The following is a 27,612-nucleotide window of genomic DNA, read 5'->3' as shown; positions in this document are numbered from 1 at the left end:
GTAACACCTGCGGTTTTGCTAGTCAAAATGACTGCTGGGAAAAGGTCTGGTGATCAAACTTTGCGGTCCTCTGATTTCATCATTTATTATATGGGTAAACGGCACTGTTGGGTTTATTGTTTACATATTTGATGAAGGTCACCTAGACCTAAAGGGCAACTTAAATAAATAAGACATAAATCAGCAGTGAGTGAGACAGTTTGTGGCCGTCTTGGGGCGTCATGTTTTAACTTGTGCTTAGTCACTGCCTTTAAAAAAAAAAAAAAAAAAAAAAAAAAAAAGGAGCTACATATTCAGTAGAATAGGACTGTAAACACATGTTTCATCCCCTGACAAGAAACCACAGGGTCATGTTTAATATGGAATATTACAGTGAGGGAGGTTGAGTTTTCCTTTTAAGACAAACTTTTAAGAACCGAGAGCAAAGCTAAAATCCCACATAAAAAAATAAGAAAATGGCTTATTTGCTGTTTACAAACTAGGTTGTATTGAGTAGTGGCAGGGGGGATGGATTTAGGAGCAGCAGAAGCTTTTTGAGAATACAGAAGTGAGAATATTTTGCTTATGTTAAAGGCAGGTCTACGCGTAACTCATATGTCATGCTAATGGAAGTATTCCTTTGTATTGTAATACTCGACACGGATTACCCCTAAGAAATCAAATGTACATGTTTTCTTCAACATTGTCTGCTGGACTGTGGTGGGATAAGCAGCCTGATGATCAGCAATGATCTTAATTTATGTAGAATTCATGGCAACCTTGCTATTGTTATCCCAGAAGTAATTGGTTAGTGATGAGTTTAGACCTCTATCTGAAGTTGGTGTCGAAGTTAAACCTAAACCATATATATTCAAAATCTGACTAATGTTAAAACGTGCCGCAGAGGTCCAAATAACCTAATGAAATAAAATCTTTGTTATATGATGGCACAAGTACAGAAGCAAAGTAAAGCCAGCTAAGTGGCTCCGTAAAGTAAGTTCAACAAAAGGTCGACAAAAAGATACACACATTGGTGGATTGAAAAGGTATAAGAGTTGTGTTGTGACTAGTTTTTTTTTTTTTTTTTTTTTAAATCACCACGTTTGTTTCATAAAGAAACACTCTATTTGTACAGGACAAAATGGAGCTTTCAATTAGGCATAAAGGACATAAAGGGCAGATTAACTGTAAAAGAGTTAGGGGGCTATTAGCTCTACGATGTCCTATGGTTTCACATTTAATTGAACACATCATAAAACAGACCTGCCAATCATACCTGGATCAAAACCGGTAAAAAGAAAAAAATGAATTGTATTGGGTACAAAGAGTTTCTTGTGTGTGAAAAACGAAGTTTAGCATAAAGAGATAAAAGAAAGGGAAAAGGAAACTTTAGGATTTGTAAACCTTTCCTGCAACTCAGAGGCTCAATAGCCTCCTATGGTGAAAAACTGTAAAGCAGGGACCTGAGGCATGGAAAGAAACAGAGGCAGGGTGATTCAGTGAAAGTGAATGGCCCTGACTCCCCTACCAACCCATCACTGAAAGGGGGAGAGAAAGACGAGAAAAAAAAGAAAGGAGCAGTGAAAGGACGGAAAGAGGGGGATATGACTGTGACTATGACTGTGTGTGGGAAGAGAGAGGGAGAGGGGAGGGGCTTAAGAAGTATGAACTTGTGTGTGATTGAGCTGCAGGAAGCATTAAGAGGAGAAAAGACTGCAGGCAGAACTCGGTATACTCACTCTTTTGGCTTTTACAGAGGACGAGTGGCCTGATGGGTCCTCAGGAGGGACTTTTTCAACCGGGTCACACGTTTTTTTGCGCGCCCCTTCACTCCTGAGAGTTGTCTTGTTCAATAAAACCCGGAGCACTCTTGAACCCGGGCTGTTTTTCCTCTTTCCACTGTGCGTAATTTCTCTCCCAGATCGAAAAGAAAGGCGACATCAAAAACAACACGAGGACGAGGAATGAGGAGAGACATAGAGCAAACTGTGGGAAACATGAAAACCGTCTTGGATATGTGCTTGGTATTCCTCATGCTGAACATCCCCGGCGTGCTGACCTTGTCCACACGTAAGTAGCACATAGATGTCCATCGGTGCGCAAAGTCAGGGTCTCACTGTGGCGAATTAAGGGTTGGGGTATGGGGTGTGTTTTTGGTCCACTAAAATCAGTTTAATCCATGGGTCACCCAACAATCTTACAGCAAACATCAGTATATGTGTCACTATCTTTTAATCTGCTATGCATAGTACAGATAATACAGTTACGAACATGGATTGTGACAGCAGTGGGACGTATTTCAGCAGGTTATTAAGGCATGCAAACACTAAAGACTTACTTCCAAAAGCTATTGAACAAATTATTCGTTACATCAATCAGTTCTATTAACACATCTGAAGAGAAATGTAAAATAAAACATCAGAGAACATGACAAAAGCCCTAGTAAGGCTTTAAAGTGAAGACTGTCAATGCAGTAAAAGGAAAAACAGGACAAGCAGCAGCCACTTAAAGCAGTCATGGTGATCTAAAGGATTTTATCACCAACTTAGAAACATTATCGTTAAAGAACCCCCCACAATTGACTTCAGATGGATATAGAAAGAACGTTATATTGATATTAACATTTGGTTGAATCAATCTTGAAGACGATGACAATGTACAAAAACACTTAAAGCAAAGCTACATTTATCAGAGTGGCTGCAGCATGAGTTTAGTTCTGTTCAAGGTCTGTGCCATTAAAAGAAAGTTTTCCCTGTATAAATAAAGATTTCATTTCAGGGTATTTGTCTATAGCAACATAGGCCATCAAATGACTTTACATTTAAGTGATATCAATATGGGATAAAAATTCATTATTCATAAGCAATGAAGAGGTTCTTATTATAATAATAAAACAGTTGGTATATTTTCAGTGCTGACACTGCTTAAAAGTTTAAAACCTTCATGATATTTTATGGGCATAGTATTGTGACATTATTGAAGGTTAAAAAAAACAACCTGAACGCCACTTAAACTCCACTTAAAGATGCTAAAGGTAAAGAGTTTCTATAGGAGGGTAGAACGTAGAAAGTTTTATGTGAAATCAATGCAGGCACACTGAAGATTCCCAGTAATATCGAAGTGGGGGAAAAATATATCCCCAATTAGAATTAACTTCTTGTTCTAAATTGTCTTACATAATAAGGCCTCACTTCTTTGTGAGATAGTGGACACTTACAGAGAAGTTACTAATGCCACTGTGCCCACCTGACACCTCGTGTTATTGATGCTCTCCTGTTGAGGTCTAGTTGTTGTATCCCCGCAGAGAAAAACTCATCTCCCAGGAGGCCGAATTTCAACAAGTCGGCCCATAATTCGTTTAACACATGGAAGGGTGAGAGGGCTTCACGGACCGCAACAAAACAGTGACATCACTCGCTCGGGTTTTGGAGAATGTTAACCGGCAGCTTAATGCACAGTAACATAAATAAATCAAAGTTATGTCCGCTTCCCAGTTTAAGTGGCTGGATTAGTTTTTATGGCGGGCTCACTGGCGCAGAGCAGCTTCTCTGAAAGGATCTCCTGTTATTCATCCTGTTTGAAAGGCGCTAATAAAAGAAAGTGTAGTTTCAGGGGCTTAGAGGAGACAATGGGCTGTGATCCCAAGCTGCCCTGCTGTTTATTACAGGGCCTAATTGGTCGTTACCGTTTTATTCACTGTAATAATGAAGGGGTGCTTCCCCTGCCCATACTGTGTTTTGTGGTTTGCAGATGCCACTGAAATAAAACAGTTTAAAAGTGGAACTTTCTTGCCAACATGTTATTAGGTTTTAGTGCTGCTCATAATGTTGAGTTTATTTGTCAGTGAATAAAGAAGTATTTGAGTTGGACGTGATAATATTGTTTTAAGCATTTCACCTTGTGACACCTTGAATTTGTTCCCTAAAAATTCAACTCAGCGTCCTCCTTACTTGCGCTTGCCTCTATTTATTTGAAGTTAAAACAAAATAAAATTCTCTCTCTAGATAAAAGGAACAGTTGTACATGTATGTATATGTCAAATGCTAACCTTAATAAAAGAACAGACACCTACAGATGCGTCTATTTCATCCCCTTTTTAGTTGCTGTTGCACGGCTCATTGTCACTAAATGTTGCGTGACTTCCTCCACTTGGCTCGTCCACACTGGCCCCTCAAAATGTTCCACATGTACGTCTATTGTAGAAGCACACAGAGAAAAGTTGAAGCCCTCTTTGAGCTGCTACATGGATGAGTGGAGTGTGAATAGTTGGTCCGACGCAGGAGGGGAGGTAGCGTGGAGCTTTTTTCAAGACTTACAGCATTTAAAAAAAAAAAAAGTGTTGTCAGTCCATGAACATGTTGGCGGAGACCTCCGTCTTTCGCCAAATAGTTCCCCCCTCTGTATTAGCGGAGCTGTGTTTCAAACAGCCTCTTCAAACAAATAACATTTACAAGCCATTTCCTCCAGTGAACGTGTCAAGTAGAAACAATAAACAGCAGTAATTGTGTCTTTCACTGTAGTGTTAAATTTGGTGTGTTGGAGGGGGGCTTCTTTTCACCTCCCTACGCCCCAAATACATAAACACTGCTTGTTATTCAGCTGGATCGGCATATTATTGGCTAATCACTGCACCCTTTGAGTTCACTGTATCCAATAACAAAGACAACCCCCCCATTTTTTTTTTTTTTGCACTTTTTGTTTGTGTTTGTGTTCTCGCGTGTGCACTGTGCAACTGTGCAAGTGGGAGTGTTGTGTCGGGGTTATGATATGAAAATCAGTGTGGAGATACGGCTGAATGAAGTTCTTCAAAGGCGGCTCCTCCATGAAAGAGAACACAATGTCTGTCAGCGTAAGAAGGCTGGCAGCTGAAAAGACATGGCCCCCGGGCAAGGATTTGTAGTGGTCTGACAAAGTATCGGTGCGCTCACCGCCTAGTCATTTCAGCGCAGACGTCATCTTACCTACCTTACCACCTAGGTGGGCAACATTTTTTCTTCAAAATCCTCGATCTGACAAAAATTCCACTCTTGCTGCTTACATGTCGTGAGAGCAAAATGTCTGCTACTTGTTTCTTGTTCGTTACTTTAGAAGACCAAAATGTTGAATTTATCCCCCCCCCCCCCCCCCCCCCCCCCCCCGAGACCCCTGAAAATAAATTACGTCACATCAAGATCATTCAGAAACACAAAGCAGTGAGAAAAACATGTTGATGTTGTTCCAGTCCGTTCGTCGGATTTGAATCCTTCCTCACGTTTTATTCCATTACAGCACAGAATCAACCTCTTACAGCATCAAACTATCTTGACACAGGCTACCAACGACAGTGAAGATTTACTTGCCTTGATTTTCTTGTTATCACATAACCACAACTGCATGCAGGGACTGTACTGCAGCAAACCACAGGATTCATATCCTGTTTAGTAGTGTGCATGTTGACTTAGTTCTCACGGTTTGCTCCTGAATTAGACGATCAAACACTTTCTGAGGATGGCCTGCCCAAACACCCCCCCCCCCCCCCCCCCCCCCCCCCCCCCCCCCCCCCCCCCCCCCCCCTGCATCTTATCCCATCTCCCCATCCCATTTCCAAGCCCAGCGCAGTTTAATAGATTGCTGATCCGACATGAGCCTGGTTCTGGAGAAGATTTCTGCCTGTTAAAGGGAAGTTTTTTTCTTGCCACGCTATGACGGATTAAGCTGGGCTCTTGTAATATAGCAGTAAGTAAGGTCTTTTACCTGCTTTTTGTAATGATAACAGACAAAGAGTAAGGTCCTTTATCTGCGTTTTGTAAAGTGTCTTAAGATAACACTTGTTATCGATTGACACTATTTCAATAAAGATTAATTGATTGATTCTGGTTCATATCACATTTGGTTTTGCAAAATTGTTCAAATACAAAGCCTTGAAAACTAGGGAACTGACAGCTATTCCAACCTCCTTGAGTGTCAATCCAGTAACGTGGCGTGATAAGACGCTCCAGTGATATACTATGTCACTGCTTTAAAGCTATAAAGAGTGCATTAAAGAGGGTTTTAACTGTGAAGTACAAATGAACCAGGACAGATGTTGTATATGAATATATATGAAGAGTACATTGGGCTATGTGATTGAAAGCACTCACCCACTGTCTCCTTTTGTTCAATTTTAGATGTAGCACTAATCTACCCCCAGGACCCCGTCCTCCGCATGGGGTCCAACTTGACCGTCAGCTGCTGGATCCATCCCGACCTCGGCATCCACGCCAGCTCTCTGTTTTGGACGCTTAACGGTCAGCAGCTGCCCAGCTCCATGTACAAAGTGCTGAGCCCGACCAACCTCAGTGTGACGCTGGCAGGACTCAACGCCTCAAGGCAGACGTCTGGAGACAACCTGGTCTGCCACAACCACAAGGGCCACATCCTGGCCGGCTCCTGCCTCTATGTCGGGAGTAAGTTAATATTCTCAATGTTTTTCTTTGTTTGTTTTATCATTTTATCAAATTTTAAAAAAGGCTTTGAAATTGACTTAGAGGTGTTGCATGAATAAATAAAGAGTGTTTGCATACCATAGAAGCGAGGGGGGGGGGACAAGCGAGGAAAAAAAACAAGTGAAGGGTAGATTTTTTTAGTGTCCCAACACAGTCAGGTTGTATTTTATGTTTAGTATTCCTGCCTTCAGGCAAGTTGGAGGCCTCCTGTGTGGTCCATTACTCGCACTATCACTCACGGGCCATGGGTCACTTTAGAAAGACATGTGTTTGTACTTCTGTATTTATGAGGAACAGCATTTACATGATTCATTTCAAACCATCGACTGTATTTTTTTTTTTTTAAATGTAACCTAAGTGTACTTATGGGACCAAAACAACATCCATTTAACACAGTTTTATTTAGACAGTCAAATTAGTTTCTCATTCTTAGCCATAAGTTGCTTCCTTGTAAACACTTTGGTGGAAAGATGGTTAGGCTAAAGTTATCATGTTTCAAAGTTTTAGCATGTAGCTTAGCTTAGTTTCCCTTTTAGACTGGAGGAGATTCCCGTTTGTGTAATCCTTGTCAGTTTCCCTGTAAAAATGTTTTTCTTGTGCTGATGAAACAAAGGAGCTATAGCATATTGATTCGTGTGCTTTGGAGGTGCTGGTTTGTGGGGTTGGACACAATGAGGGGGGGGGGGGGGGGGGGGGGGGGGGGGTGTCCTTGGTCAAGCCACATTGCTCCAGCTGCTGCGTCATCAGTGTGTGAACGGGTAGGTGTGACCTGTAGTGTAAAAAGCACTTTGAATAGTCAGCAGACTAGAGCTATACACACTCAAGTCCATTTACGATTTAGTTCACATTGCATAGATGAGAAATCTTTCCAGTCGATACAACCTTTTGACATTAGCTGTGATGTTCACAAAGGACTACATGCTGATTATTTTACTGCCTTTATTAAAGCTTCCAAAGAGATAAAACATCTCTATAACCATCTGATTAAAACTCTGAAACAGGTCTTTGCAAAGTTAGGAAAACATCTCTCTCCCACCCACAAACCACAGGCACACTTTGCTCTCTCTAACATTTTTTCTTGCAGGTCAAAAACAACAACATGCACGTGATCGTAAAGACTGTGAAAGATGTTAGTGTGAACAATCTTCTTTTTGGAGTAAAACAATTAGACTATTGAGATGAACACACAAGGAGAGGCAGTAAGGATCCTAATCTCTGTGCGCCACTGTTGTCGAGCACCTTGTGTTCTGAGAGACGAGGAATGTTGGCAGGGATCCTGAGTCTGACCAAATCAGAGAGCGAAAACACACACACGAGAACACACCAATTAAGAAAAACAGTCCATTTACTGAGGAACATCACCAGTGGGTGCATTACACTCCGGAGGACAGGACTGAAGTAATGGCCGGAGGTGACTTTGTAACCCTAAGTTACCCGACTTCTATCCTCCGTTGTTTTCTTTTTTCTACCATCTCTCACCATCTCTCCCTCTTTCTGCCCCAGTGCCGCCAGAGAAGCCGGTCAATCTGACCTGCTGGTCCAGGAACACCAAAGACCTGACTTGCAGCTGGGCTCCAGGAGGAAAGGGAGAGACCAACATTAGCACGCAGTACAGACTCAAGTACAAACTCAGGTATATACTATCATCACACACACTCTGCAGCGACATTCAGTTCAGTCACTCACTTCTCTACAGAATCCAAAAATGAGCTTTTTCTTAGAGTTACAGGATTAACTTTTGAATCTAACAGATGTAATAGAAGGGCCATGCACCATTTGCCAGCAAATGACCTTTTGCTAATACAGTATGACCTGGTTTGACCATTACCAACCATTGCTGTGATGACCCAGAACTTGGTAGCTTTATCCAAATTAGAAAATCTACGTTGTAAAATAAGGGCATTGTCACTTTTTTTTTTTGTGCGTGAAGCTAAGATTGATCTTCTCTCACCTTCTCATTGCTATGGTTACAGGGTGACTCTCTGTCACCAAAATGTTCCTGTTCATTTTGAGCTACACATTTGCTTTTGGTTGCCTTAGTGTAAAGTTCATATTGTATATGCTAACTGTCCACAGCGTCCAGGAGGGACTTTAGCAGAGTGTGGAATGAAATCCTCGAAAATGTTACACTATGTTTACTTTTAAAAGTGATAAAGCAGTGTAGGAGCCTGAGCATGGCTTCCGAATAAAAGAGCCAAACAAAGTTTTACATGCTGAAGTGGAATGATAGAGGGGTTAAGTCAAAGGTCATCTGATCACACGTCAGTAACCACCAAATAAAACCATCCTTGGGGTTAAAAGGAGTTTAAAGTTGTTCTCCATGTGCCAATGTTCCAACTCAGAATCACCATATATCATAACATGTTATGTGGTATTTTCATGCCTCAAAAATAACAAAACGCGGGCTTAAGTTGAGCTGGAAAGAGGGCAAAATATTTTATCTCTTTGGCACACCATCATCATAAAACAAATAGAATATGTGCAGCGCTTGCTGGAGGGTAAAAGGGCTTTATTGAGGGGAAAAGACACATTTTATTAGAATTACAAAAACGCTTCCTTTTTTCTTTTTTTTGGCTGGGAATGATAGATTTTGAAAATGAGTTTCAGATGGGCTTTAAGCGCTACACATTTTTTGATAATTAAATCAGCAGTAACAAAAAAACAACCAAAAGGGAAAAGACTTGACATGCAGTGCCCATCGGGTTGCCAACTGCATGGAAATGTCTTACGGCAGTCAGCTTAGTGTAAATAAGGACTAACTGAAACCACTTGTGCCAGATCAAATCTTAACTCAAAGCACATAATGCAATAAATTCGACATCATATGAATTATTCAAGGATTAATGTTTTCTGTTCCCCACCAGATGGTACGGTAAGGAGAAGGAGTGTGAGGACTATACTCATTCACAGCCGTACTCCTGCAGCATCACCCGGGACCTGCATCTCTTCACACCCTACGAGATCTGGGTGGAGGCGTCCAACCAGCTTGGGCAAGCTACCTCTGATGTCATCACTCTTGACATCTTAGACGTGGGTGAGTGTGAGAAGAGGTTCACTTTGACACTCTTTTTCTTTTTTGAACCAGGCTTCTGTTTTTAAAGCTTAGATCTCTGTGTCAATGATGCCTCGGGGCTATCACGCAGGACAAATGATACAAGCCTTTTAGACTCGTAGCCCATTAAAAAACAATGCAGAGACATATGGCGAAGACTTGTCAATCGTAAATCACTGACAGATTTAGTAAATGTATCCTCTTTGAACCTTTAATCTCCTTACTTTAAATCAAATGCTCCTTTTAAAGCAAAGATTCCTGCAGTAAAATGCCTTCAAACAACCTGACTTGTTTTTATAAATTATTTGAGCAGTGGACTTACAAGATGCAAAATAACTCAAACAGTATTCACACACAGAGGAATGTGAATTTTAACAAAAGGTATCCTGTCGTCCTAAGAAGTACCAGGTGATATATCACAGATTGAGGACGTTTACTTTAGCTGATCCATGCTGGCAATGAAATGTAATGGTGGAAACAGTTTAATATACATCTATGTCCCTCATCAGTTTGACTTGACAATGTCATTAAGATACATCTTCTGTTATGTTTTTACCGAGCGATTAGTAAAACCTCACTGAAGGGGTTTCTGGTTAAGAATCACTTTTTCAATGCAACCAGCAAAAGAAGAATGAAGCAAAGAGGTTGAACTCTTTCCTGTATGGGGACGTTGGGGGGCTTGAGCCGATCCTAGATCTCGTTGGACGAGAGGTGGGGTTACATCCTGGACTGTTTCCCAGTCGATCACAGACTCTGACATATAGAGACAAACAACCAGCCACACTCACATTCACACACTACGAGCAATTCGGCATCAACATCAACATGTCTTTGGACTGTGGGAGAAAGCCTGAGAGGCCCTGTCCAATAAGGATTTAAACCACTACACCAACATAAAACCCTCGATGAGTTTACTCCTGGTTAAATAAAGGTTCAATATCAGTCAAGGTCATCAATGCAAATCCCTTATCTTGCAAATTTGGCTCTTGATTGCTGTTTAGGGATAAATATGTGTTTGTAATATTAGCTGATTTGCAGATAAAGTAAGACATTAAAGGAATGTGCTTAATTCCCCATGAAAACAAGAGTGTGAGAGCAACATCACTCTCATGTCTCGGCATTAACTTTGAAGCTTAGCATTAGCTGATCATTGAGACTGTAAGCGGGGGTTAAAAGCAACACAAAACATAAAAGTTTACCTTCCAGCATCTCATAAGTGTTTTAATTAACATGTTTTTACTTGTTTTATGAAACCATTTAAAAAAACCCTAAGCCTTATTAACAACAATTTGTGGTTTTACAGGGAGTTTAGTGCCAGAAACTCTCTTCTCAGTATTGAATCGTTGAATGTAGCCACGCTAGCTGTTCCCTTCTTCTGTTCAGAATCCTAAATATAAGATTCCAAAAACAGTCATGCATTTATATACAACTTCAAATTCTCAAATATGACAAAGAAACATCTTTCTAAATGTAACAACACAATAAGTTAGCTGAAAACATTCAAACCCCTGCTCACCATCTCATGAGCCCAAACAGTATCTTAGAGATGACTGTGTTGCATCATCTTGTGTCCAACAGGTTGATAGCCATGACTAACTCCAACTTTAACTTTTTGAAAGTGGAATAAGATTATCATTCCTCATGCAGGTACTCCTGCAGCTTCCTTCTCGTCAGAGCTGAGCTATGTTTCCTTTTAAAGCTTTGTTCTGGGGTTCCTTGCCTAGCTTAGTGCACTTTAAGCTAACTGGGCATGCACCATGACAGATTCTTGTCTTTTCTCATTATGCCCTAAAAAAACACACTCAGTCATACACACACATGCAAACACACACCTGGACAGGCGTAGGTGTGTGACAAATGGAAACGCCCTCCCTTTTGATGAGCTCATTTTCTCTTTACTCATGCTCGCTGGACACACACACACACAAAAAACATACACACACACACAGAAAACACTGGCTAGCTCCTTTTATGTAGCATTGGAATGTTCCTGACTGATCCCCGGACCTAATCCTGTCTCTGAGACGGCTGCAGACCCCCGAGGCCAGAGGAGTTTGAGCTTTGAGGCTTTAAGACTTGGACCTGAAATAATACGGCATGATTAGCTCGGAGCTCTTCACCTGGTTGACTTCTGACACGCTCCAAACAAGTGTGTGAGAAATGTGCTGAGAGAAAACCATATAGAGTTTTAGAGGCGAACATGTCACGAGCGAGGAAACAAGCTTCCATCAAACTGTAATCCTTTTCCGTTCCCTAATGTATGCACACACACACACACACACACACACACACACACACACACACAAACAGACTCACACCTGTTTACACACCCTGAGGGCAGGGCAGGGCCTGGAAAACAGTATAGAAACACACAACCAAGCGAAGTGTAGGCGGTTTCTGGACTCGTGTGTATTCGTTTTGTTTCGCTCAGGTTGCCCTCTCCATTCTTAAGCAGTTTCCACAACAGTGGCGGGTCATAAAACACAGCAACCACACCTCGCGTCGAGCTGCCGTGAGTCACGTCTACGGTCATGTCTAATCAGTTATGAAGGCGAGGCGGAAACACCTCCAGTTTTCTCTGCATTCCGCAGTCACGGGGGGAACCCTCTAAACCAGGAGGCTAGAGGAAACTTGAATTAGTGTCTCACTGAGATGATGATATGATGACGAATGACACAACATATGTTAAGCGTGGTTCATCTGTGACTTGTCATGTTGCGTTGACTTTAATGTATACGTTGTAAACGAACAGTGCAAACAAAAAATGCTACTTCAACATTTTGAAATTCTTAGGGCTGTCAACATTAACTAGTGAAACAATTAAGATCTGAAAAGAATTGATATTTTTTAATAGCAATTACTGGAATGCTATTTTGCATACATATTTTGCAAACCACCGTCTTCAACTTTTCCCTCCTCTGAATCGTTCTGGTTTATGTCCTTCCCCTGGGTCGTCTATTTTTTTTTTACTTGAAAAGAATGACAGTATGGGAATAAACTAATGTTGAGGCTTTATGATAAAAAAAAAAGAAAAAAAACTGAAGAAAGAAAAGAGAGTTAAGAAATAATGGTCTGTCACCATGTTTGTTTGTTGAAAACACATAATTATTATCAGATGAAAAAGCCTCTTCAGGCTCACACAAGTCAACTCTTGGAAAGCATCTCAGGACCACAAAAACCCTCCACTAACTCACATCAAGTCTCCAATGTGCTCCTACATATTAAGACATCACTCCTACTGCTTTCTATTGGAATTGAATGGATTGCTTGACCCTGCAAATATAACCCTGAGATGAAGAAAGAAGCCCCTAAGCTACGGAGCTTTGGATGAAAATGGTAATCAAGGCCATCTGTCCACCAGAAGTGTATTATTCAGTTCTTTGGCTAGAAATAAACTTGTAAATGAATGGTAATTTAAAAAAAAAAAAAAAAACAAGCATGTGTGCCCCTCATGAATCTCAGTTTGTATATTTCTTGCACTGATTATGACATTACAGTTAACATACAGCCCCCCCACCCCTCCAAAACAAGCTTCAATCCCTTTAAGATTTATCGGTGAGTTCATGAGTTTCATGTACTCGAGTGTCCTGGTTATGAGACTCACCACCGTTTTATCATATTTAGAATATGACGTTTACATGCACACATTCATTAGCGAACGACAAAACTCAGCTCTCATTGTTTGTTTTAGCGTCACTTGGCTGAGGTCGCGTGTACGAAACCGGGGTTATGACGTGCCACAGTATCCCATTTTATTTTGAAGTTCTCCAGTTTAAAAAAATATTGTTTCTCTAAACCCGAATAAGTGACTATCCCGTTTTCTGAAATTGGGATATAGTATTTATAGTATAGTATTTACTTAAAAGTCCTGATAACCACCTGGAAACTCAAATCCACGTAAATGTACTTACTCATGTCAAAGACATTTATAAATCCTCAAACCCCTGACGCCTGAATTTGTTTCCAAGTATTAAAACGTTTTTTTTTTACATGTGTTTCTGCTTTTAAGTAGACGCTAAATTAAGTTAAGAACATTTATTTGAAAACAGCACATAAACAGATATTACATAAAAAATAGCACATGCATAGCACATCAAACTGATTTTCCGACTGGTCCGATGACAAACGACTGCTGGCAAACGTTTTTGAGGTGTGTATTTAAAGTGCATCAACCGGCAGTGGAGGAATACAGACGCTATTTTGGCTGCATTTGGAGCGGAAGCGGTTTAAAGCAAATTTGCGACATGGGCGTCAAGGGGTTAATGCAACACTAAATCATTTTTTATTCAACAATTAATGACTGAATTAATGACTTGTTAAATATATGCTCTAATTATCCTCAGCTTTACAGAGCGTTTTAGTGTGTTCAGCGTATTGTTCACTCTCATTATTAACATTACTCTATCAGCAGACAGGAGCTGCTGTGAATGTAAAGGCTTTGATTTAAAAAAAAAACAAAAAACAGACAGGCTGAGTAATTGAGTAGCTGGGGGAGCAAAGTGGAGTGTTTAGAGAGGTAGGAGATGTTGTCCTCAGGGGTTGGAAGAGACCAAAAGAGGAATATCAGACAAGTGTCTTGACTTAAAATGCATGGTTAAAAGTTGCTCAGCGGTTAAAGAAGCAACGTCGAATGTTGTTAATGAGTTCATTTTACGCTATCATTTATGCCACAAATAAAGGCTTACATATAAAGTTTCAGAGTCCATGTGTTCTTACAACACATTGTTACAGTATTATGTTTTTTCTAGCCTTTTGTAAGTGGAAAGTCTAAGTCTCAAACGTTATGCAAAAACCAGAAATGGAAGTGAGAACACACTCAGGATTTAATGGACAACTCACAAAAAGAATCATCAGAATAATTGTGTCCCCTGATCAGCGTTCAGTTTGTGTTATTGTTACGTCAGAGACTTTTACCGAGCTGTTTGGATCTCTCCTATGACTGACTTGTTGAAGGTGGATTTAACTGGATAGCTTGCAATCAGTTTTTCTTTCATAAATCCTTTTCTCTACATTTTTCAAAATGTTCCAGAGAGCAGGGCGAGGTCTCAAATCAAAAGATATTTGGTTCAGTGTCACTCATGACCAAGAAAACCAGTCGTTAATGTTCACATTTGGTAATTTGGTGGTATTTTTTTGGATTTCTCAGCTCTTAATATCTTCCTACTTAAAGAGCTTTTCCATCTCCTCTCCCTCCAGTGACCACGGACCCCCCAGCAGGTGTGACAGTCAGTCGTGTCGGGCTGTTAGAGGACCAGCTGAGTGTTCGCTGGGAGGCCCCGCCTGCTCTCAAAGATTTCCTGTTTCAGGCCAAATACCAGATCCGCTACAGACTGGAGGACAGCCAAGATTGGAAGGTAAAGGACAAGGACACACGTATATGTGAGGACATAAATCTGTTCTCTGTGTCTCTCTCCCAAAAGCACTGTTCCAGCTGTTCCTCGTCGTAATGCTGTGATCTCCTCTAATCTACTCTGATTGAGGCCTCCTCTGCCAGATGAGTTAATAGCTGGGCTGGTCAAAAAACTTTCATCAGTCATGAATCTACAAGTACGGTTTTGATCAGGAGAAAAACACAGGCCAGAGCCACTGTGTATACTTCGGCTCTAGCTTTTAATGAATGAAAAATACAGTGTGAAACTTCTAGCTGTGCAGATGGCGCTTCCCAGAATTCATTCGAGTCCTCTGGGTACGGGTGAAGATTCTCCAGTAATTAAGGGGGAATTACACCGATATAATATAAGCAAGTCTTTGCTCGCAAAGTGGGGAAAAAGGAGGGAGTGGAGCGAGGTGGTGGACGGATGAGACTTAAATCCGAGTGGCTTTAAGAGTTTGGTGGTGAAAACAAAAATGCCGTTTCCCTCTGAAGCGGCCCTAATCATGAGGTCATGCTGAGGAATGGAGGGATACATCTCTGCTGTTAATGTCTTCAATATGGCTGCAAAGACACTCAGAGATTTGGCTTCCTCGTGTCATATCATTAGCCCTCTGATGCCTGTAATTTCCATGTTCTGTTTTCTGTTTTAGTCCTTCTTAACAAGTGTTTACAGACCGTATGCCAGAGAGAAAGTGGAGCCTATTAGACAACATTATTAGCTGTAATTTCCCTCTATTTTCCTGTCTCCTTTTTTTTTTGCCACCTGTGTGTTTGAGTACCTGCGCACGCTCCTGTGTTCATTCCTCCGTGTATCCAGCTTTGTAATAAGTAATAAAGAGCAGATTTTTACCCAGCAGGCAACATGTCATGAAAATATTTTCGTAAACATGCTGATCAGGAGCCACTAAACAATGTGGTGTGCATGCGATGTTTAGGTCTGTACATGGTTTGTGGTTCTGTTGATCCTGCCCTGTGTTTAAGTCTTTGTCCATTGGTATTTAATACTGCGGTCAGACCTCCAGCGCTCAAATCTTCCATGTTTGTGTCTTCTTTTTTTTTTTCGCCTAGGTGATGGATGACGTGGGGAATCAAACATCTTGTAGACTGGCTGGACTGAGACCTGGGACAGTTTATTTTGTCCAGGTACGTCATAGCGTATGTCTGTTTTTAGTTCATGTTAAAAAAAAAACGTTTTAATTTGATGCGTGTTCACCACTCTTCAGGTTCGCTGTAACCCTGTGGGCATCTACGGCTCCCGTAAAGCCGGGATTTGGAGCCAGTGGAGCCATCCTACTGCTGCTTCCACACCACACAACGGTGAGAACACACACACATTGAATCTTCTTACAAAGATTGTTTATTCTGTTCGAGGGCATTTTAATCAATTTTAAAGGAGCAAATTTGCCTCCAAAAGTTGTTACAAATTTTGATTCACCATATTAAAGCAGCAGGTTTGAAGGAGATGAAACACACACACACACAATGAGCTTATTTGAAATAGTGGGGTCCCCCCCTTCAAACAGGGGAACAGATTTGTGCAATGATATTAGTGACCAGAGAAGGATTAAACAACAAAAAGTAGCTCACTTTAAAAAAAAGTAATCCTGTTATCAGGGCCTGCCTGTTTTGTTGCGTCTAAGAGGAGAGAAGACTTTGTGTACTCTTAATAGGAGTGAAATTGGAATACACAGTGAGAAAAAAACAGTGAGTGGGATTAGGAGACTTAAATAGAAAATCTAAAGTTATAAAACAACCAAACATGTTGTTCTTGTCAGGGGTTTTTTGAGAGTCCTTAGCAATTCATGGAGGAAGCTCTGAGCCTTTTTTTTTTTTTTAAATAAGGAATTGACAGTCATCCAAAATGTTGATGGATTATTTAGGGTTTTTTTAGGTTTATGAAAGGAAGTTATTGGTTTTAGCTTTTCTGACTTTAACTCTGCAAGTATGCACTATCGCCTGAAGAGGAGCCACTCTGGTTAGTTTTTTCTGGCTTTTTGCCAATCCCAAGTCCCACTCAAACAGATATAAAGAAGACATGAAATTATATCAGTTGTCAGATATCCATCAATAAAAAAACGTTTACAACCAGGAACAAAGAAGTAGCCTACAACATTATAGCATTCGAGTTTGTTGTGTATTTTTTTTTTCCTTGGTTGATGAGATTTTGTCAAGAAATGGGATGGAGGTGGGAGGCTGAGTACAACAAGTAGGAATGATGGACACAGCTAGGGGAAAAAATGTACCGTAGGTAGAAAAAACTATGAATTTTCTGGAATGGTCTCCAAACGCCAGCGATTTTTGGAGATATTCTTCACAGATCAAGTTGAGGTCAGGGAGTAGTACTGTCTGAAAATGCCATGGCTCCAAGTCTATACTGGCACAGACACAGAAGAAATTCAACGTCCAAGAGTGTATTTTTTAAAACATATTTCACTCCTTTTCGTCTGTTTTTTATTTTCTCTTTTAACTCTGTGTCTTCCGCTGTGATTGAATGTAACTGCTGCTAAAGAACACAAAGGAGTGACTCCAGCCTAATTCTCTCTCTCTGTTTCTCTTTCTTTCCCGCAGAGCGGTTGATGTCGGGCTCGTGTGACTCGAAGTCGAGCGGGGACTCTAACTCCACCCTGCGCAGGGAGCTGAAGCAGTTCTTCGGCTGGGTGCGGAAACACGCCTACGGCTGCAGCAGCATGTCCATGAAGCTGTACGACCAGTGGAGAGTGTTGATGCAGAAGTCGCATAAAGCTCGCAACCAGGTAGGTAAGCATCACTAAGCAGGGACTCGCATTTCTATGGTGTGCAGACATCAGGCTGCACAAAGTAAAGAAACTTAAAATCTGCCCTGTGAATGCTTATTTGTAACAGATTTGTTTTGTATTTCTATACAGGTTCTTCAAGGGGATAAATCCTAGCACAGGCTGACTTGACAGAAAAGAATACAAGAAAAGGACTCAATGTGTGTGTATTTTTCTCTGTGTGTGTATAAGAAGAGAGATTGTTTTCTTACACGGGAATTATAAGACATTTTGCTCTGGACATTTTTGCGCAAATACCAGCTGTGGATACGAGAGGACACCCAAGGACGAACTGTGGGAAATTACTTCTTTTATGGTGCAGCAGAGAGAATGATAGACTCACCACAGATATCCTGGTTTAATTTTTTAAAGAAAAAGAGACAGCAAAGACCACTCAGATTTCTCAAACGATGCAATTACTTTTTGTTTTTTCCTCCACGTATTTGCTCTAAACCTGCACACACAAAAAAAAGATGAGAACACACTTAGTGCCCAAAACCTCTGAAAGTTTTCAGGGATCTTTTATTTTAATCTCTCGTGGATCCAAAGCACCATCTAGTGGGCAATGAGCATCCAAGGACATTCCAAACCCAAAGCTTTCACTGTTGTTCCATGCAAAGAGAAAACGTTCTAATTCATACGTTGTAATAAGAGTGGGAAATGTGCCAAACTGGTTCAGCCAGTGTATATGTGTTTTTGAGTGACATTATGTGACTGACATGTTGGAGTGTGTGTGTGTGAGTGTAGACGTTTCACTGTCTTTATTTTTGTACTGAATTGTACCAGCATATTTAAAACTGTATAAAGTTATGTTTTATGTCCTAAGTTATGTTTAGTTAGTAAAGACATATTAATGACTGAAGTTGTTAATGATTTTTTAACGTTGTAAAAAAAAAAAAGGAAAAGAGCTGTGTGAAAGTCCGACACATGATAAACAGACCTTTTTTTTCCCTCATATGTGGACAACATTTCTTGGTCTGCTACACCTAAAACATCTTCCTACTTGACCTGCCTGTGTTCTTATAGGTAACTAAGGCACAAAACATCCAATAAACAAATAGCATCACTGCAATGTGGTTGGACTGCTAAGGCGAATGAGAGCAGTTGAAGTCAAGCATGCGTCATTGGGCACATTTAGCTGAAGTGAAGATTGTGTTTGAGATTAGAGCTGCATGTCTCGAGCAAGCAAGTGTAACTCTTCAATTATTGGTGTGACTTAAAAATGTCATCGGAAGCATGTTAGTTGAATAACTACAACTTAGACTGCGCTTCATACATCACGTTTACTTCAACTCTTGTTCGACACAAAGTACAAACAATACCAACACTTACCACACTCAAGTGCGCCCCCTACTTCCCACTACCAGTATATAACATAGACTTAACACAGCACGTGTGCAGCCTAAGAACAGGTATCATGCAACTCTGAAAGAGAGTTAATGTCATCTTAAAGGTTGTAAAAATACAAAATATACTTTATCATGTTTTTCTAACACTAATACTATATGTGTCTCTGGCCTGTCTGCAAACCCCCCCTAATCATGAGAAAAGTCACGCTCTCCGTCTTCCACCTGCTCCACTTTTCAGAAAACATGTGCTCAAACCGACCGTTTGGAGGTTTTCCCTTTGTGACATCACACAAAGGAGACCTTACTTTCCAAAAATATTGTTGACATTTAAGAACGAGCTCCTGGAAAACAGACTGAAAACACCTGCAACTAAAATCTTTGACAAACACTCTCTCGGAGTTATCCAGGCTGCACCTCGTCTAACCCACACGAAGAGCTACATATCTGTTCTCAAACGTATCGCTCCGTAGTCCTGCTGTTTTATCAGGGCAAACCAATAGTTGTTGTAATCCCCCTGCCTTACTTCCTTTGCGGCAGGTTTCTCCTCCTGCAAGTGACACAGCAAAGTCTTATCTCTAAGTGTGTGACCACTCTGAGACACTAGTGCTTTAATATTCAACCAGTCTTTAGTGACCTCTAAACCTTATACCTGACCTTTGACCTCAAAAACGAATAGATTTGGACTTGAGGTTGTATAGCGCCATTCACATCCATTCACACAACGTTGGCACAGGCTGCTCTATAAAGTGACACTTAAAAGTAACATATCCATTCATACATACAGTACATATTCATACTCATTGACATGATGAACGTAGATGCTAATGCCCGTAAATGAGCCTCATTGCTTCCCGGGATTTTTTTCCTCGGACGCTATTTGTTAAGGGCAACTGTCTTGAATAAAAACCATGAGAGGAAAAGTAAAAAAAAAAAAAAAAAAAAAAACGCCTCTCTTTAAGCATATGAGATGTAGAGCAGTACAAATGATAACTACTCACATAACAATTTCCATTTAAGTAAACGCAAGAGAACATGAACATACGGAAGTTATCGTCTGTAACTGATTTACCATCAAACAAAAGAAAAACAGCAGACGTTTTCTTTGCCGTTTCTGATGCATATTGTCTTGGATGGTTTGTTTTGCTGATGAAAGTCCTGGCATGTTGTTATTGTTATCTTACTAAATTTGCAAAAACTACTTTGGCAGACATCTTTTAGAGATCTTGGAAGTATGTTTCCCTGACTAACAAAAAGCAGGCTAAATTGTAATTCTCTGCAATCCACAGTTTCATTACAGCTACCCTGAGCTTGTCCAATGACCGCTTTCAACAGAAGAGCCGTGTAAGTCCTTTCATATTTAATAGCCTTTGTACGGGGATGCTATTAGTTACAGCATACTACTTACAGTACTTTAGTTCACTTGTTGTAACACAATGCCTCGGAATAGGGTGACTAATGAATCACATTATGTGATTATAGTTTCCTTGCTCTGGGACTTAAACAGAGCTTAATCTTTATGTTCAATTATCTTGGAACAGCCATGAAATGACAAGACATCACAGAGAAACAATGAGTGGACATCCTCGTGTTAGCCCGGACAGTGTCGACCTTCTCTCCCCCGGGGACCTAAGGGAAAAGAAGGTGGAGAACAGGTCGGGGCGTACCCGAGGCCTCGGTCAAGATAGGGTTTCTTCACCTCCCTGGTCATGTATTATTTAGCCTGGGAGGCCGAGGATCACCTGGAGAGAGTCACGCACAAGTCACAGAGGTTTCGAAGAGGAAGAGAAGCAAGGCTGGCAGAGAATGCAGGAGGTGGTGAAGAAACGGCCGATCATATCCGCAAGAGAAAGAGGTCAGTCGTGGAAGTCTGTGTCTGTGTGTGTGTGTGTGTGTGTGTGTGTGTGTGTGTGTGTGTGTGTGTGTGTGTGTGTGTGTGTGTCCACATGGACTGTGTTAAAACTTAACTGTTTTTTCCTATGACTTCTTTCACAGCATTATACAGCCATTGCTCCACACTTGTTTGAGATTTCCACTTTGTTTAGAATCCATTCCCAAACAAGCAGAGGAAGAACGTTAAAATGCATAACCATAGAAAATTAGTCAAAGAGCTCCATATGGAAATCATCAGAGACAATACCCCCCCCCCCCCACTCCAAGCCAAAGAGCAGGGGGGTGGTGGTGCTATATACGGTGACTCAAAGCTGGCCCTGTTGCATCATGTCTATCTTCCTTCTCCTCTCCTCCTCCTCCTGTTGTCAGGCCCGGGCCCTGGACGCTACGCTCTGCCCCCTACAGTCGGATACATCAACCATGACTTCACCAAGCCCAGCAGCCCAGCTTACTCCTTTCACAGTCGACTGAGCAGCACCAGTGAGTTGTTCTGTGTTTAGATGCCAGTCTTTGTTGTGTTGGATCGTTGTTAATGGATCATTAATGTTGTTGTCCTTTTCCTTCTTTTTCACTTACCGATCTACTAAAACATCTAAAAAAACAACGTAACTGAAGTAGACCATTGGCCAATTTCAATTTGCCTATGATGCTTGTGCTATTACTATTTATTTTTAAATACGCGTTATCATTATCAAACAGCTTTAGGCTATCCCAGTTAAGGAAGTTCTTTCTTTGTGCAAATCAGTTGCATTTTATGCAAAAGCAGAAGTGGCATAGCGTGTGATACCTTGTGAACCTTGTGACATGTGAATTTAACTTTGATTAAGACTTTCTTAATATCGGGCCTCGAAGTACATTGAATCTAAACTTTAAAAAAAGTCAGTAACCGACTCCTCCAAAGAGGCTTCATTTGATACAGCGCAAAGCCTTTCTAAGGCACCTTCTATACTCTATTAGTGTTGTCATGGCAGGCCCTAAAATGTGCACTACTCCACTAAACAAGAAGTGGTCAGTAACACTTCTGTACATGCTCCTTTTTTTGACCTAAACGTGTTATGTCACACTGTCATTAATGTACATGTCCGTAAACATAAGTTACGATATTTAATCATACAAATAGCACCACCTAGTGGCAACAAGAAGTGTCATATACAGTATAACGCTCGGTCAGAGCAGAAAATCTAAATCAAATATTTTTTTCAGAATAGCACTAAGACCTTGATCATGTTTGAGGGCTTAGTGTGTGTTTCCATTGAACAGTGTGTTCTGGCTTGCCAATCTTCAATGTCTATGCCCTGAAACAAAGTAATTTTCTTCTTTTCCATCTTTCTTTACTTTTCTTAAGTTTATCATTTGTGTCATGTTTTTACTAAGAAAGGAGAAAATGTCAAAAACATTTGGAAAGACAAAGAAACGTGTGTGCAAGGTTGTTTCTGCCTTTCACAAAACCAAATTGATGCCAAGTTCCCTTGTGGGTCCCCCCCCCACGATGAAAGGACGTGCATGTTACTGAAAAAATTTCCCAGAAAATCCCAAAGGTGTCTTCTGAATTTTTTTTTATTCTAGATTGTCAAAAAGGGTTACTGAAAAATAATGAAAGATAGGCCTACCAAAACTTCCAAGTGAATATTCTCATGTTAACTCCCAAAAGTTCCTGGGAAAAGTTCACGCAAATTCCTTCTGAATTAAACAGCTTCCAAAAATCCATTATTTCTGAAAATGTCTGTTATATTAAATGAAAAAAAGTCCACACCTTTTCAGTGGAAGTAGTAAGTGGTGGCCATTGGTCGCAGTCATTAGTGACTGAAGTGACTGTTGACAATATGCTGTTGGCATAATTAAATATAGTTTAACTCTGTGGCCAATCAGATAACTTACATCCATACGAGTATTGGAATGGAAACACCTTTAAATCTATGAGATCGTCAGGTATCTGTGTTAATTATGTGTGTGTTGTGTTTTCTCTAGTGATCTCAGTGGACTCCAGCCCAGGACCAAGGTACAACGTTGATGCCAAGGTCACCCGTTTTGGGAAGATGGAAACACCCTCATACTCCATTCTGGGCAGAGGAAGGCGCACCGGAAAAAAAGGTGAAGAGCAAAAGGTTCATTTTTTAAATACTTTGGTGCGTATTTCAAAGGTATCATCTTATACATGTCAGTAAGCAGATATTGACAACAAAAAAAACCCTCAAATGAAGATAATAAAGACAACTACGTCTTAGATTATTTTCTGTTGGCAGGTGAGGTGTTCCAGACTCCTGGTCCGGGGACCTACAGCCCAGAGAAAGCTCCACCTGTCAATGCTCACCACAGATCACCATCCTACACCATTGGCAGCCGCACCAGATACCGCTCTGTGGATGCTGTGCCAGCACCAAACAGGTGAGGACAGTCGAAGTTTGGGTCAGGAATAGTCTGCGTCCCAAACACGGCCCCCCATTTACGCCCCTCAGTTTTTCAGGTAAATGGCAAACCAACAGGTGCAGCAGCAATAGAAGCACAATCTGGTTCGGATAAAACTGACTCTACCCGACCTACAAAGCCATTTTTATTATTCAAAATAAGCTCAACAACTAGGTGGTAAAGGATAAATATCGGAGATGCTTTTGGAAAATTGAGAGGTTATATTGTAGATAGGTTTCAAGACATTGCTACATGTGTGTAACTCAACTCTTTGGAGGAACGGGTGAGGGGAGACATCTCTCGGAAATGTTTCAAATTCGGACTGCAGTGCCCATTTTTAACACTAGATGTCAGAGTTACGTACTCCCCTGTAGGTAACATTTGTTCCAAACAAATGTTGGACCAAGCTATCTGAGTGTCCTTAAGCGCTTTAAAATATTGTCATTTTCAAGACTTATGTCACAAGGAAGGCAAAATTAAATATTTGGGGACTTTGGGAAGAATAGGAAAAATGTGCTATTTGAAATAATGTCAATGTCCAGATGTCAAAAAACTGAGTTGATGCCTAACTTAATAGCAGAATCCAACAAATGGTTTGGGGTTTTATAGATCATGAAAACTTTCAAGTCAGAGTTTGTATAAAATTCAGCTGTTTAGATAATGACTTTTAAGACTTAGCTGCTTTAAGTGACAGGTTGTTGGTGCTGGCTGTGCACTAGGAGAAACCTCAACTAATCCAGTCACTGAATTTGAATTTTTGAGACCACTACACTCATTCAAACTTGGTTACATCTGTCTTTTTATTTTTTTATTGCTACAACCAACTTTTTATTGGATACAGTCGAGTGACTGATAATTACTATTAGTGCGAGTTTTGCTATAGAATGAAAATCAGAAATAAAAGGTCCAATAAACCTTCTATACATGCGTTTCTTGTTCTTTTTCCTCCAGATACAGCCTTCCTAACCTGCTGGGCTGTCAGGTTCCCCATAAACCATCCAGCGCCAGCTTTAGCTTCTCATGCCGGAGGAAGATTGGCGCTCCATCAGAGGACCTCTCTATGAGCCCTGGACCAGCGAAATACAACAGTATTCATCCAGATATCTACCGCCAGCGTCAGCCCTCCTTCTCCATGCAGAGCCGGACGAAAAGGCCAAATAATGCTTCTGCTATTCCCGGGCCCGGCAGCTACAGCCCAGAAAAATCTTATGTGCACCTCCCTAAACCTCCGTCCTGCACTATGGGTGTCAGACATTCTGAGTTTGTCACGCCACTTGTGGTGCACGTAGTGGACTGAAAGGACAAACCAGTTCAATACAAATGCTTTATATTATACATTTAATTTTTCACACAAATGTAGAGCAGACACAACATGATGAAAACAATGTAAAACCCATTTGACTTATTTTCACAATGTCTCACAATACATTTACAGTCCTATAGTACTGTACAGCTGTACTATAGGAAAACAACTGAAAATAAAACTACAGAACTACAATAAATACTTAAATAATACAATGTGTGTCCTCTTTATAAATAAAACAAGATAAAAATAGCTATAGCTTGCATTGATCATGTAGTTCAAACATAAAATGTTCAACATGTTGATCTTGAGCTTAAAATGAAGAATTGTAAACAAAGAGGAAGTGTGAGGGAAACTCTACAGATTCCCTCATGATATGGTGATGTTTACAGGGGAGCTCCAGTTGCTACACTCCCCAAGATCCAGCAGCTCCTTTGCACACACCTGGAAAAAGTAAGGCCTTCCTGGTGTTAGCCCCTTCAGTTGAGCTTTGGTGCTCTCAAATGGACCCAGCTGGAGGGGAAACATTAATAATATTCAACCACTGGGATTTCAAAACAGACTTTTGAAATGAATTTGGCGGATCGGATTGAAAATGAATAGGTTGACTTGTTGAGAAACTTTCTGGCCATGGGGTTGGAATGACAGCCAAGAAGTTGTTAGCTTAGCAAAACAGGCTAACTACATAGTACAGTAACAGATAGCTTGAGTCTGTTATGATGTGAATTCCTCTCTAGAAGCATCTAAAGCCTATTAATATAAAGCCTGTAAATGTTGAATGATAAATTAATCCTTTAACAAACAAAAGTGTACTGTATCATTTTTATAAAGAGACAAACTGCTTTATAATTGTGTTTCTAAATCAATGGGAAATACTTAAAAAAACATTTTTTTACTTTTTTTTTTACAAAAGTTGGGACATACAGAAAATGTTTTGTGGTCATGAAAAGGGTTTCAGAAACTCTAAACTTTCACATGTGGTATCTGTGTACAGTTTCCATCGCTTGCTGCAGTCCTGTGTTTGTGTGTGTGTGTGTGTGTGTGTGTGTGTGTGTGTTTTAACAAAAAAAAAAAAAAAAAATTAATTAAATAAACGACTTACATTGACAGACCTTGGGGTGCCCCTCTTTACCCACTGGTACAGGATATGGTATTTTAGGGGGAAGATGTCCAGGTTGGTCCAAGTAGGGGGAGGAGACCACTCCACCAGCAGGTTTCTGTTATTATGAGGGGAAACCCGAACTTGTACAGGAGGATCTGGTTTCACTGAACAGAGCAAGAAAAAGACAAAAATTGACTCTCTTTCGTCATATCAAACATAATTTGTCTCAGTCACATTCTCTTTATTTTAAGACCATGTTATTCAAAATCTCTCACCTATATCTTCCAACATGAAACTTGCCAGATGGGAACTGCTGGAGTCTGAATAAACCGCTGTGACATTGATGATGTAGTCAGTGAGAAGCTTCAGGTTTGGAAGATAGCAGTGCCAGAACTAGAAGAAAAAAACAACAGATGGGATGGTTGATAATGGTTGATGGTTTGTCGTTGGTAGATTTTTTATTGTTGTTTGAGGAATATTCATTGTAGTTTAGATTTTAGAAAAAGTAACATTAACAGTAATGATTTTCAATAAAACTGAAATTAGCCTCAGAGGAATCCCTAATAATTAATGTATAAACAAATGCTTGAACCCAGACACAAAGCCATGTGTCTTTCCTTTTCTAATTATATCACGAACCTCAGAATCATGAGACAAACATGAAACCGTCATCTGCTACAGCGAAGACAAGGCATGTACGGTGGGGTTTTCCAAAAATCAGCCATAGTTTATTAAGTTTCATTTATACAGTAAAACACAAATTATCATGATAGATTTCACTACACTCATGTCTGAGGTTTGTTTGGTTTCTGTTTTGGCTTAAAAAAAAAAGTTTTGGAAAACAGGCCATCTGTCTGTGACAAAAGAATATAAATCTTACCTGTTGAGAGGATGAAGCTGACGTCTGAGCAGAGAATGGAGAGCCAGGTTGGATGAGATGGCACTGCTTGGTTGATGCATGTCTGTGTCTCTCACTGGAAAACACATTTACACACATAAGCTCACAATGACACTTTGTTCTTTTAAGAAAAGACATCAGTGTACTACAGTCACACAGGTCACAGTAAAGAGAGGGACTCTGGTTTCCTCCTTAAATTGTACCTGTAGGTGGCAACATAGTGTAATGGTGGGGATTGAGAGGGTTCAGGCCAGGAACAGAGAGTAACATTTGGATAGCTGGCACACCAGCATTGCACTTCAGGAGTTGAAGGAGGATCTGAAGGGGGAAATGACACTTTGTTACATCTTGTGCAACAGGAACAGAGCATATAAACAGAAATATCTTTGCTATATTTTCCTTTTTTTGTTGTTGTTATTTGCTTCTCACATTAAATCTATGTAGCCAACTGGTTTATAGATAGCCAATAACTTACGCTACTTCATAGGCAGCATGCCTAGTATACAACATAGTAGTATACATATAGTATATTATGCTTAGGTAAAGTGTAAAAAATTGCATTATGCAGAGACCATCTACAGCTGGTACTTTAATCAAATCATTATCTTCTTATTGCACACTTTTGATTTTTTTCAGTTTTTTGCTACACTTTTGGCATAAAAAAAACAACTTAACTATAAACATATTTTATACTCAGTTTGGTACTTACTCCCTGATGTTGTAGTAACTCTCAGCAGGTCCACTGCTTGACCTTCAAGAACACACATGAGAAGAGTCACAGCGACGCACACACCACCGACAATCGCAGCCATCAGTGATTCAAGTGGGGAAAAAAATGATACTATAGTTTAGTCTGTCTTTAAAAAAAAAAAAAATCGTGCAAAATGTCTTCTATTCTTTTGTCGTTCTTTGTTCTGTTTTTTTGTCTGCAGCTGTCAGCTCCTTATGGCATGTCAAAGTTCAGAGATAACGACTCGGTCTACTTGTTGTTGAAGAAGCGGCA

General features: G+C 40.4%; 3 protein-coding genes across 4 annotated transcripts; 2 read left to right on the top strand and 1 right to left on the bottom strand.

Annotated features, from left to right (window-relative positions):
* The first annotated feature begins 1,635 nt into the window (after positions 1-1,635).
* Positions 1,636-18,519, top strand: crlf1a (cytokine receptor-like factor 1a). Of its 2 annotated transcripts, none has more exons than XM_079369161.1 (9): positions 1,636-2,049; positions 6,126-6,404; positions 7,947-8,076; positions 9,308-9,477; positions 14,692-14,849; positions 15,938-16,012; positions 16,093-16,186; positions 17,438-17,622; positions 17,755-18,519. In XM_079369161.1, the coding sequence occupies exons 1-9, from the start codon at positions 1,944-1,946 to the stop codon at positions 17,776-17,778; spliced, it is 1,221 nt and encodes a 406-aa protein (XP_079225287.1). In that variant the 5' UTR covers positions 1,636-1,943; the 3' UTR covers positions 17,779-18,519. The 2 variants fall into 2 exon arrangements, with proteins under 2 accessions (XP_079225287.1, XP_079225288.1); XM_079369162.1 differs by having other exon boundaries at positions 17,438-17,626.
* Positions 18,520-20,809: 2,290 nt separating this feature from the next.
* Positions 20,810-24,603, top strand: odf3l2a (outer dense fiber of sperm tails 3-like 2a; the record flags this gene model as incomplete). Its single annotated transcript, XM_079370191.1, has 5 exons — positions 20,810-20,862; positions 21,270-21,380; positions 22,869-22,991; positions 23,144-23,285; positions 24,258-24,603. Exons 1-5 carry the CDS (start codon positions 20,814-20,816, stop codon positions 24,601-24,603), a joined length of 771 nt encoding a protein of 256 aa, XP_079226317.1. The 5' UTR covers positions 20,810-20,813.
* A 107-nt stretch (positions 24,604-24,710) lies between these two features.
* Positions 24,711-27,583, bottom strand: ebi3 (Epstein-Barr virus induced 3). The gene is made up of 6 exons (XM_079370099.1): positions 27,319-27,583; positions 26,813-26,927; positions 26,592-26,685; positions 25,987-26,104; positions 25,712-25,875; positions 24,711-25,122 (listed from the first exon to the last, which is right to left on the bottom strand). Exons 1-6 carry the CDS (start codon positions 27,419-27,421, stop codon positions 24,979-24,981), a joined length of 738 nt encoding a protein of 245 aa, XP_079226225.1. The 5' UTR covers positions 27,422-27,583; the 3' UTR covers positions 24,711-24,978.
* Between the last annotated feature and the right edge of the window lie 29 nt (positions 27,584-27,612).

This window comes from Symphodus melops (genome assembly GCF_947650265.1).
Source record: "Symphodus melops genome assembly, chromosome: 19".
Classification (NCBI taxonomy): Eukaryota; Metazoa; Chordata; class Actinopteri; order Labriformes; family Labridae; genus Symphodus; species Symphodus melops.
This window is presented reverse-complemented; position numbering and strand designations above follow the sequence as displayed.

Bases quoted from the DNA above. Each gene is read 5' to 3' on its own strand.
- crlf1a (XM_079369161.1), top strand. From the start codon at position 1,944: ATGAGGAGAGACATAGAGCAAACTGTGGGAAACATGAAAACCGTCTTG. The intron at 2,050-6,125 runs GTAAGTAGCACA...GTTCAATTTTAG, and splicing joins CGTGCTGACCTTGTCCACAC to ATGTAGCACTAATCTACCCC. The intron at 16,013-16,092 runs GTACGTCATAGC...ACCACTCTTCAG, and splicing joins GGACAGTTTATTTTGTCCAG to GTTCGCTGTAACCCTGTGGG.
- ebi3 (XM_079370099.1), bottom strand. From the start codon at position 27,421: ATGGCTGCGATTGTCGGTGGTGTGTGCGTCGCTGTGACTCTTCTCATG. The intron at 26,928-27,318 runs GTAAGTACCAAA...TTCCCCCTTCAG, and splicing joins AGTTACTACAACATCAGGGA to ATCCTCCTTCAACTCCTGAA. The intron at 25,876-25,986 runs GTGAGAGATTTT...TGCTCTGTTCAG, and splicing joins TTTCATGTTGGAAGATATAG to TGAAACCAGATCCTCCTGTA.